The sequence below is a fragment of the Triticum dicoccoides genome, chromosome 2B, assembly GCF_002162155.2.
Source record: "Triticum dicoccoides isolate Atlit2015 ecotype Zavitan chromosome 2B, WEW_v2.0, whole genome shotgun sequence".
NCBI lineage: Eukaryota > Viridiplantae > Streptophyta > Magnoliopsida > Poales > Poaceae > Triticum > Triticum dicoccoides.
The window spans coordinates 103927897-103938708 of NC_041383.1; the positions used below are offsets into that span (position 1 = coordinate 103927897).

General features: G+C 53.3%; 1 protein-coding gene across 2 annotated transcripts; it reads left to right on the forward strand.

Annotated features, from left to right (window-relative positions):
* Nucleotides 1–2248: 2248 nt before the first annotated feature.
* On the forward strand, nucleotides 2249–6290 carry LOC119362369 (zinc finger CCCH domain-containing protein 53-like). 2 transcript variants are annotated; one of them, XM_037627576.1, is made up of 9 exons: nucleotides 2249–3696; nucleotides 3784–3969; nucleotides 4064–4249; nucleotides 4348–4439; nucleotides 4540–4791; nucleotides 4884–5001; nucleotides 5138–5374; nucleotides 5471–5547; nucleotides 5688–6290. In XM_037627576.1, the coding sequence occupies exons 1-8, from the start codon at nucleotides 2708–2710 to the stop codon at nucleotides 5502–5504; spliced, it is 2094 nt and encodes a 697-aa protein (XP_037483473.1). In that variant the 5' UTR covers nucleotides 2249–2707; the 3' UTR covers nucleotides 5505–5547; nucleotides 5688–6290. The 2 variants fall into 2 exon arrangements, with proteins under 2 accessions (XP_037483473.1, XP_037483474.1); XM_037627577.1 differs by having other exon boundaries at nucleotides 2253–3696; nucleotides 4540–4782.
* The last annotated feature ends 4522 nt before the right edge of the window (nucleotides 6291–10812 follow it).

A 10812-nucleotide genomic window follows, 5' to 3' on the forward strand; every position in this document is an offset into this window, starting at 1 on the left:
GTGAACGCTCACGCGTACGTAGACTGCGTGGTGTGTCTGACAGCGTGACGCGAATCATAGACTAATCGAAAGCAAGATCTATCCAGTTCAAAAATACCACTCCACCACTCCTCCTACAATTTGAACTGCGCTAGAGGACAAGCGATCGTGGCCCGTCCGTCTCGCTGTCAGACATGGCCATGCACAGAGCGGATTCAATACGGCATGTGCCATGGCCACAGCCCACAGAGCGGCGAGGCGCTGTCGACGGGCCGCCGTACATTTGACGAATGACCAGTGTACGTACCTACGACCCGAGTACGTATGGTTGCGCGGTAGCGGTTGTGCCCCGTTCCGTCCAGAAAGGTGACATGACGTGGTCACGCGACGTCGTATTTCCCCCAGCTGTGGCGCGGCCGGCGTACGTGCTAATTCTGGTAGTTTACTGGTCACCGAAAGATTGTTCCTACTTACTCGTAAGACATTTCCGCCAAGTTCAATCATTGCTACTTCCATACGGTATGAGCGGGAAGCGAAGAGGTGAAAGAGACAGAGACGGCGACGTGGCGCTCCAAAATCCTATAAAAACACAGCACTACTGGCTTCCACCATGATTGCATCAGTGAACTCGTTTTTGCTGCGGTTGGTAGAAAACGGAATGAAGCGTACTCTCAAAAAAGAAAACGGAATGAAGCCAGGCAACGGAAAACGATGGACCCGCGAAAACAACCGCGGGCAGGGCCTCCATGTGCGCGCGCACGGGATGCCACTCCGCGCCATGCCGTGCCGTGCCTGCGCGCGCGCAGGGCAGGGCAAAGGGCACTGCGCGTGCACGCGAAAGGCGGTGAAAAGAGAGCGGGGGCCGGGCAACGGCGACCAACCAGGCGCGCGCGCGCGGGGCAAAAGCCGGGCCAAAAGCCCCCGTGCATTCGCCCCCAGGGTCGTCGCTTCTTTTCGCGCCATATCACCCCTCATCCGTGGGCATCGGCGCCAATCACATTTGGCTTTCGGCTTTCCCCTGCCCCGCGACCAAGTTCACGGCCTCGACCACGATCGTGAACGCCGGGCGCTCCCGGCTCTCGCCGCGCGCGGCCGCGCCAAGGGATGATGATCGATCACCCGCGCGACCGGCGTCGCGATCGGCCGGGAGACCGACCCGCACGGTCGCGTGTCAATCCGATTGGGGTAGGAGCACGTAACACGAGCTGACGCGGCAGCAGCAGGGGGACAGACAGCGCCCGTCGCGCGCCCAACAACAAGTAAACAGAGCACGCCGGGCCCGACGGAAAGTGACGTGGAAATTGCGGTTTATCCCCATCATTTTTTTCCTTCCACGTATGCTCCATTATTCGACTGAGCATCATGAGAGAGTATTTTACACTCGAAATTTTGGGTTTGATCCGTGGCCAGTGGAGGCCGAGGGAGGAGCAAGGAAAGCGACGCCGAGGGAGGATGACGGGGAGCGCGCTCGCGCGCTCGCACGCCCGACGCCCCGATATGCACGCTCCGCTCCGTGCGGCTCCTCCCAGAAAAAGCTACTCGTTCGTTTGCAGAAGCAAAAAATTTGGCGTTAATTAGGGCCACTAATAAGATTAGTACTTACTAACTAGAGAACAATAATCATCTGGAGCAGCAAAAGGAGAAGAATAATCGAGTTTACACAGCAGTGGGGCAAACGACAAGGATCTGGGAGTAAACAAACGATGTGAAGCGACGGAAAGGCGAACGCGGCTAGCTTTAGCAGTTTAGCTCGGCTACGGGTATCAAACGGAGGAAAGGAGTATAAAAATGCCGGGCCGGGCCGGGCGCCATTCTTATCGCGAAAGGCCGCCGCAGTGGGCAGCGGCAGCAGCGGCCAGCGGCGACGAGGCAAAGGACAAAGCGGGACGGGACGGCGACCGGAGTGGGCGCCGCCGCGTGGGCCGCTGGGCCCCGGTCCGGTCAGCACCCCAGATCGCGGCCGTTCCAGTCAATCACACACAGACAGATCCACCCCGGCCGCGCAGCGGTAACAACAGTAAAAACTCAAAATCACAGCACACTGGTGCCGTTTTTTACCGCCAGATTGATTGATCGGGTGACGGTACTATTGGTAATTTCAATTTGGCATTCCTATCCATGCGTCAGGAGAGCACAGGAAGAATGCAGAGAAAAGAAAGGGGGGAAAGAGGCGGTGACAGAGGCGGTGGATCGAGTTTTTATAAATGGGGGCCACGGAGATCCAGATCTATCTATCCCGCCTCCCTCCCTCACTCTCTCCTGAGACGACGAGCGAGCGGGGAAAAACATCACAGCAGCAGCAGCAGCAGCAGATAAAAACACCGCAGGACAGAACGCGGCAGGCGCATTTTGCAGAAACCCCCTCGTGAGGTTTTGCCAATCGCCGGCGGCACCCTCGTCCTCTCGTCTCCTCCCGGGAAAAGGGACGGCGGGCGGCCAGCTTATACATAGGGAGATTGGGATACAGCGCGAGGGGGACGGAAGGGAAGGGAAGGTGCGCACCACCCTCGTGCTGCCGCTGCCTCAACTAGTATAGCTCGCTAGCTAACCCACGAACGAGCTCTGGGGATTCATGGAGTCGCTGGTCTCCGGCTCGAGCTCGCTCTCTAGCTAGTGGTTCGTTGTGCTGTGCGAGGACGGGAGGGAGGGAGGAGGAAGAAGGGGTGTGAGGTTGTTTGCAAGTTAGGTTTGGTTGGGTTGGGTTGGGCGAGCTTGGTCGATCGGCGGCATGGACGCCTACGAGGCGACCAAGGTGGTGTTCGCGCGGATCCAGGGGCTGGACCCGGACCACGCGGCCAAGATCATGGGGCTGCTGCTCATCCAGGACCACGGCGAGAAGGAGATGATACGCCTCGCCTTCGGCCCGGAGGCGCTGCTGCTCGCCGTCATGGCCAAGGCGCGCAAGGACCTCGGCCTGCTCCCGGGGTCGGGGCCGGGGACGCCCACCTCCGCCGCCCACTCGCCCTTCATGCTGTCGCGCCAGAACTCCGGCCGCGGCGGCGGCTGCGGCGGAGGCACGGCGCCCTCGCCGCTGTCGGTCTCCTCGCCCTCCTCGTGGGCCCCGCCGCCGGTGTTCTCCAGGAGCAACAGCGTCAGCAATGGCGCCGCAGAGGAGATGGCGGGCGTCGGGGAGGAGCAGCTGATGAGCCCGGCCAACGGCGGCGGGGGCCCGCAGTCGCCCTTCTTCGGCGGGGACTCCTCGCTGATCCTCGACGAGCTCCACCTGCAGGACCAGCTCGCGTTCCTCAGCGAGGGAGGCATGGGCGGTGGGGGAGGGCGTCAGCTCCCGCTCTTCGACAGCGGCGAGTGCCGCAGCCCCAGCGGCGACGGCGGGCTCTTCCCTTACGGCGCCGGCTGGGCCAACGGCGGGCCCGGGCACCGCAGGAGCGCGTCGGTGAGCGAGCTCTGCTTCGGGGGCAGCGACGGCCTCGGCTGGAAGCCGTGCCTCTACTACGCGCGCGGGTACTGCAAAAACGGGAGCGCCTGCCGGTTCGTGCACGGCGGTCTCCCTGACGACCTCGCCGGCGCGAAGATGGACCAGGCCGCCGTGGAGCAGCAGTGCCAGGACTTCCTCCTCCGCTCCAAGTCCCAGCGCCTGGCCGCCGCCGCCGGCTTCGCCTACTCCCCCACCGGCTCTCTCCCTGGCTCTCCCTCCGCGGCGAGCAAGTGCCTGAGCTTGCTCCTGAAGCAGCAGCAGCAGCAAAACGAGGGCCAGAGGTAAATACCCACCCCCCTCGCCACCGACGAGCTTCTCGCTCTCGTTTCTACCAGCCGGCAGCTCACCGATTGCTCTCCGATTCGCAGGGCGGCGGCCGCGGCTGCCGCAGCGGCGCTGATGCTGGGCGGCGACGAGGCGCACAAGTTCATGAACCGTCCCCGTCTCGACCGCGGCGACTTCGCGAGCATGATGAACCCGGGGTCCCGGCAGATTTACCTCACCTTCCCGGCGGACAGCACCTTCCGCGAGGAGGACGTCTCCAACTACTTCAGGTACCTCACCGTGCTCGCTCGCACACCGCAGTTCGACCTCCGCTCTGCCTGAAAGTTCCACCGGGATTAACCGTGCTCTTCCCCTGAACCGCAGCATCTACGGCCCTGTCCACGACGTGCGCATCCCCTACCAGCAGAAGCGCATGTTCGGATTCGTCACCTTCGTCTACCCGGAGACGGTGAAGCTGATCCTGGCCAAGGGCAACCCGCACTTCATCTGCGACGCGCGCGTGCTCGTCAAGCCCTACAAGGAGAAGGGCAAGGTCCCCGACAAGTTCAGGCAAGCCCACGGCGATCTTTGCCGCTTGCTTCCGGCAGCAGTAACTAACAACAACGACAACATCCCCATGACCATTTATTTCCGCTGTTGCTCTGCAGGAAGCAGCAGGGCGAGAGGGTGGACTTCTCCGGCTGCGGGTCTCCCACCGGGCTGGACGCCAGAGACCCCTTCGATCTGCACCAGATTGTTGGTTCGTCATTGTTGCAACTTCATGTTGATTGTTCATGTTCATATGCATGATGAGTGAGTGTGTGCTGAGCTGAGATTCTTGTGTTTGATTTGGATTTCAGGTGCGAGGATGCTGCAGCACTCGAACAGCGCCAACGAGATGCTGCTGAGGAGGAAGCTGGAGGAGCAGCAGCAGGCGGTGGAGCTGCAGCAGGCGATCGAGCTCCAGAGCCGGCGCCTCATGGGGCTGCAGCTGCTCGACCTCAAGACCCGCTCCGCCGCCGCGCCGACCCCCATCGGGAAGCCGTTCAGCCCCACCCACACGACTGCCGCCACCCCGACCCTCGAGTCGCCGCCCGATTCCGGTATTACTTGTGTGTGGCCAACAGAGAACACATCTTATTATTACCTGGTCACAACAGATGCAGTGTTGCTCACATTTGCTGTGCTGATCTTGTGTTAACAGGGGAGCAAGGCAATGGCTGCGGCTTCCTTTTTCCTCATAAGAATGCGGTCAACGGAGCTGATAAGGATGAAACCTCAGGCGATTCCACCACCAGCCCTAACACTGACAGTGACCAAAGGTGGAATTTAACGCTAAACAAATCACCATCATCATCACCATTTGTTCCTTTCATCACACTTAGCTTTCGTCCAGCAGTGCTGGGAAGTAAGCATTTCACCAAACTCATCTTTTAGACCCCTTGTGCTAATATGCAGCGCGGAGCATAACCTGCCGGACAGCCCGTTCGCGTCGCCGACCAGGTCGGGGGCCTTTGCCCGTGATCCTTTCGCGCCTACTGAGTCGGAGATCGCCGCCGCGTCGACGGGTTGCAACGCGGCCTACAACGGCGGCATCAACAGCAATGGTGCAAGGAACGGCGGCATTAACCACCATCTCCTACCTCCAGCATTGGACATACCCTCACCAAAACCTTACTTCTTCCCCATGTCCAGGTGTGCTTAACACCATCTCTATCAATGTCCCATGCATAGTTCCATTTACTATTGCAAATTTGCATGATTGGTGTGCTGAAGGTATCATGGATGCAGGCTGTCCTCCGATCACGGCGCGGTCGGGATGTAAAGTAGCGCTGAATGGAAGTGAGTGATACTACTGCCTAATCATAGTAAGCACCCCCTCTCTTTTTACCAGCCCATCAACACCTTGCTCCCCAGTAAAATCATGCCATGCCTTTTTCACTTATTGGAATGATGGTGTCTTAACCTCGGATCCTTCTGTGTGTTTTGCCTTGTCTATGTTGTGCAGGAATACTAGCAGCAAAGAAAAAGGAATAGTGCAACATAGGAAAGAAAAGAGTGAAGAAGTTGCAGCATAGTTTTAGTTTCAGCAGCCCCCTTTTTTTTACTTTCTTTCCCTTCACCTCTGCTCAAGCTGATGGCACCAGCTTATTCAGACCACAGGAGGCGAAGGACAAAAAATACTACCACTACTAGCAACCCCAAGGCTTTAAAAACAGTGTCAGATACGTTAGGGCCCCTCCTATTATTACCATTACCATATGCATTAGTTACTGTTAGTTGATTACTCCTGCTACTACTAGTACCACCACCACCACCAACCCCCCATTGATGTGCCACCAAGCTCCTGGCAAGGCAAGCCACCGCCAATATAATACCCACTAGTAGTAGTTCTCATGTAATAGTAGCACATTAGGTGTGATGTTTAGCCAAAAAGTACAGAGGAATACTACCACAATGTATGACATACACTAGTGCTCTGCTCGCTGTATTGCAAGACAGTGCAACAAGATACGGAAGTGACGGACAGGCAGGGAGGCATAGCTAGCTAGTTGTGTTGGCGTTTACGTATGTATAATTTCACTGGATGAATGAAGATATTGAACAGGTCCGTCATGTCTCGGTGCTGTGGGCGTGTCGTGTCAGGGTGAGGGGTGGACCGCTCACTCACTGCCGTGCCCGTGCAGCTGCAGCGGTAGGGCGGAGTGTCAGCGTTGGCCGTGGATCATGGTCCCTTCTTCCTCAGCAGCACCATTCAGTTCACCACAGAAGCTGTGTTTTTTTCTTCTTGGTTTTTCACTTTCTACTTCTTGTTCGGTCTGTGCTGTTGCTTTCCGGCATTGTAGCAACGCATTGCCGGACGGGGTCAGCGACGGGATGGAACGGACGGAGCCACGGAGGGGACATGCTTTTCTTGCGACGCGTAAAAAAAACGACGGATGCCCACGCCGTCCGCGTCCGGAGATCGGATGAAACGGATACGAGTGCGACGTCGGGATTATTATCATCACCCAGAACAGAAAAACCGAGCGCTTGAAAAGAAAAAGGCGATGCCGGTAGTCACGATTATTCCCCTCCTTGGTGATGAGATTAGATTAGATTAGATTAGACTGCTGGTTGCGATTACGTACGGCTGCTAATCATGTCAGCAGCCAAAACGAATTCGGCCGGGTGTAATCTGTAGGGAGGAGGAGGAGGACGATGCTCGTTGCTTTTTGGGACGGGATGGTGGTGGTGCGTTCCCGGCGGCGTCGCTCTCCGGAGGCGGAAAGGCGCCGCGCCGTGGTCGGATTGGAGGCTGGGAGCGGCTCCAGATGTCTGGGCGCCGGATACCTTTCTTTTCTAATGACGGGTGATTAGGGTAAGTGCTTGCCGTTTTCAGGTGCTTTGGCTCCGGGATTAGAGCTACTAATCAGCCGGAATAATTGCTAATGGCTATGGCCATGCATTTTTGCTTTTTTGGGGGTCTATGGCGAATTTTCTCCAAGCAAAAATGGTGGTTTGTAAAAAAATAATGGAACAACTTTTTGTGTAAAGAATTCAGACCTATTATACATTATAAAGTTCATAAAAAATAGTACGAATCATCTCAAACACGATAGAAAAAATACATCAAGCTTCGTAAGATCACCAAAGAATCTTCGAAACAAAAGCTGTCAATGCGTCATTATCGCTTATCATATACTGGATCTGGCCTGCCCTTGTCGATGACAATCATAAAGTCTTCGCTCATGTGTCCTCGAAGAACCAATGCATATACTGGATCTGGCCTGCCCTTGTCGATGACAACCAGAAAGTCTTTGCTCATGTGTCCTCGAAGAACCAATGCCCAGGTGTCACATTTGTCACCTTTGAGCCCTTGAATCACTGAAGAGCCTCACACCAAGTCTTGACCTTTTCGCTCCAAGGGGCCGGTAGGAATCTACACCGAACCTACGTCAAACTCGTCCCGACGGACAAACTCGACAAGGATTGAAACCTAGAAAACTGATCTTAAGATGAAGCGTCATCATCCGATCGAGCGCCGTCTATAGGAGGACTAAATCTCTAACCTATCTACTAGCCATAGAGAGACACCAAAAATCATCTCCCTGCCATTGACAGCCCCAATGGCTGAAAGAAGGGAGGCGAATCCATGAACTCACTCGGGGTAATCGAGGGTAGAAAGACCATGCCATAGCTGTCGCGCACCTGTGATGGGAAACAAAACCATAACATAAAATAATTGAACCTCATAGCAGCAACACTGAGAGACCTGTGCGAATGGAGCATATCTCATATGGCTAGGTTCTTTGTGATGGAAACTCCCTTGAGAGTTCAAGTCCTTGACTAGATATTGGTGCTCGAATTTTGTCTAGATTTATTTCAGTCTTTCCGGCGATGTTCGTTCAGTGCTAGGAGATGCTACTGTCGACTATGAAGGCGTTTGTAGTGACTTTATTAATCTCAACATGATTTGTCGGTTCTCGGAGGTGCATTTTTTAAAATAAAAGGGTTCCCACCAACCCAACTTTATTAAGCCAAGGCTAAAGCATAGCACACAGACTGTTTAACAGCTCTCGATGATGACCAAAGTAGCTGCCACAGACCAAACACCACAGTGTTCATACGCTACCCTATTACATTTTTCCTTGCAAAACAAGAGAGAAGTGCAAAGAGAACAATTTCAGTTGAGCACACAAAACAACACTCTCCCTGTCCAAATCGGGCATGCCATGCTATCCTAAGCAATTCCCCTCTTCGATGATAAAAAATCCTTAAGCACCAAAGAAGAAGAGCACCCTGGACGTCTCAATACTGAATTTTGCACTGCCTGATCATAGCTCCCAGCCTCCCACCATCCATGTTGTAATTCTCGGAGGTGCGCTTATGTATGACCGTCTGCGTGTATACAGTGTTAGAAAAAACAACGAGTGATCTGTCACGCAAAGTCGGACAGGGCGGGTAGGTCAGCGCATACAAATTTTACAGCAAAAACGACAAAATTAACCTATGGACGAAATCAATTCACAAACTGAACTGCTTTAAAAAAAATCGCTCAACTGACCCTTTTGTGGCGCCCGACGTTAAGGCGCCACACTCTACTGTGTAACCCCTAGCTATCAGGCGTTGCACGTCTGGCTAGCGTGGCACCCTCGAGGCCCGCACCGAGCAGTGCATCGCCTAAGAGCTAGGCGCCACACATGTTATGTGCAGCGCCTATCTCTTAGGCGATGCACGTCCTATTAGTAGTTGGTAGGCTGGCCCCCCTCTCCCACTCCCCCCCACACCCCCAGCCCCACCCACCCGTGATTTCCCCCCTCTCCCCTCTCTCCCCCTTTCAAATCCTTCTCCAAATATTCCAAATTTGAAGATTTTGTTCGTGGATTTTGAACTCAATCCCTTCCTCAAGGTAATCTCCTCTAATCCCCTTATTTTGATCCAAAAAATGCTAACATTTGCTCATTTGTTGCTAGTTTCGGGAAACCCAAGTTTTTATGGTCTTGAAATTTGTATGGACATTGAGATGTTTGTTTGCCAATTTCCTAGGATTAGGGTTGTTACCATGTTAGGGTTATTGTTATGGGTGTTGTTTTGTTGGTGCTAGGGTTAGGCTTGTTAGTATGTTAGGGTTAGGGTTATGGGTGTTGTTATGTCGGGGCTAGGGTTAGTGTTAGGGTTGCTAGTATGTGAGGGTTGTGTTTATGGTCATTGTTAAGTGGGGGTTAGGGTTATTGTTGTTTATGAAAGACATGTTATGTTTTGTTATTTTAATGCTTATTGGGATGGGACGAACATATGCGTATGTTCATCATGTGGACAAAGACGCCTTTTTAAAAGGCAACATTGAACCGGACCCGGATGAGCTTGACATGGTGTTTGATAGTAGTCCTAGCTATGACGAGGTCTTGGAACAAGTGATATCGTCGAGTTTGAGGGAAGGCATAATGTTGGTTTCAGAATGAACATCCGTTGGAAGACCATGTGTTTTGATGTCTACTACACAACTTGTTCTTGTAGACTCGTGTTGGGCCTCCAAGCGCAAAGTTTTATAGGACAGTAGCAAATTTCCCTCAAGTGGATGACCTAAGATTTATCAATTTGTGGGAGTTGTAGGATTAAGATGGTCTCTCTCAAACAACTCTGCAACCAAATAATAGAAAGTCTCTTGTGTCCCCAACACATCAAATACAATAGTAAATTGTATATGTGCACTTCGGCAAAGAGATGGTGATACAAGTTTAGTAATGATAGTAGATATTGATTTTTGTAATAGTAAGATTAAAAAAATCAAGGTAGCAAGTAACAAATGTGAGCACAAACAGTGTTGAGGCCTAGGGTCCGTACTTTCACTAGTGCAATCTCTCAACAAGGCCCGGGGTCCCAATTTTTTGGCGTCGTTTTCACACGAATATGGGCCTCACGGGGGGCCACTATCCACCAGAGCGCGCCAGAGGGGGGTGGTGTGACCTGGTGCCTTGTGGGTAGCAGGGGGCCCCTCCAGTGGTTCTTTGCGCTAGTATTTTTCTTTTCTTCCAAAAAATCGGTCAGCGGTCAAGAATATCCTGAAGTACCTGAAAAGGACCAAGGATATGTTTCTCGTTTATGGAGGTGATGAAGAGCTCGTCGTAAAAGGTTACGTTGATGCTAGCTTCAACACAGATTCGAGTGACTCTAAGTCACAAGCTAGATACATATGTATATTGAATGGTGGAGCTGTCAGTTGGTGCAATTCCAAGCAGAGCGTCGTGGCGGGATCTACTTGTGAAGGAGAGTACATAGCTGCTTCGGAAGCAGCGCATGAAGGAGTCCTGATGAAGGAGTTCATATCCAATCTGGGTGTAATACCGAGTGCATCGGGTCCAATGTCAATCTTTTGTGACAACACTAGAGCAATTGCCATAGCCAAGGAGCCCCGGTTTAACAAGAGAACCAACACACATCAAGTAACGCTTCAACTCCATTCGTGAATATGTCAAGGATGGAGACATAGAACCTTGCAAAGTACATACGGATCTGAATGCAGCAGACCCGTTGACTAAACCTCTTCCACGGGCAAAACATGATCAACATTAAGACTCCATGGGTGTTAGATTCATTACTATGTAATCTAGATTATTGACTCTAGTGCAAGTGCGAGACTGATGGAAATA

What these genes read in the sequence shown, in the direction of transcription:
- LOC119362369 (XM_037627576.1), top strand. Translation starts at nt 2,708, where the DNA reads ATGGACGCCTACGAGGCGACCAAGGTGGTGTTCGCGCGGATCCAGGGG. An exon ending in GACGTCTCCAACTACTTCAG is followed by an intron (nt 3,970 to 4,063) that starts GTACCTCACCGT and finishes CCTGAACCGCAG; the next exon opens with CATCTACGGCCCTGTCCACG. An exon ending in AACACTGACAGTGACCAAAG is followed by an intron (nt 5,002 to 5,137) that starts GTGGAATTTAAC and finishes GCTAATATGCAG; the next exon opens with CGCGGAGCATAACCTGCCGG.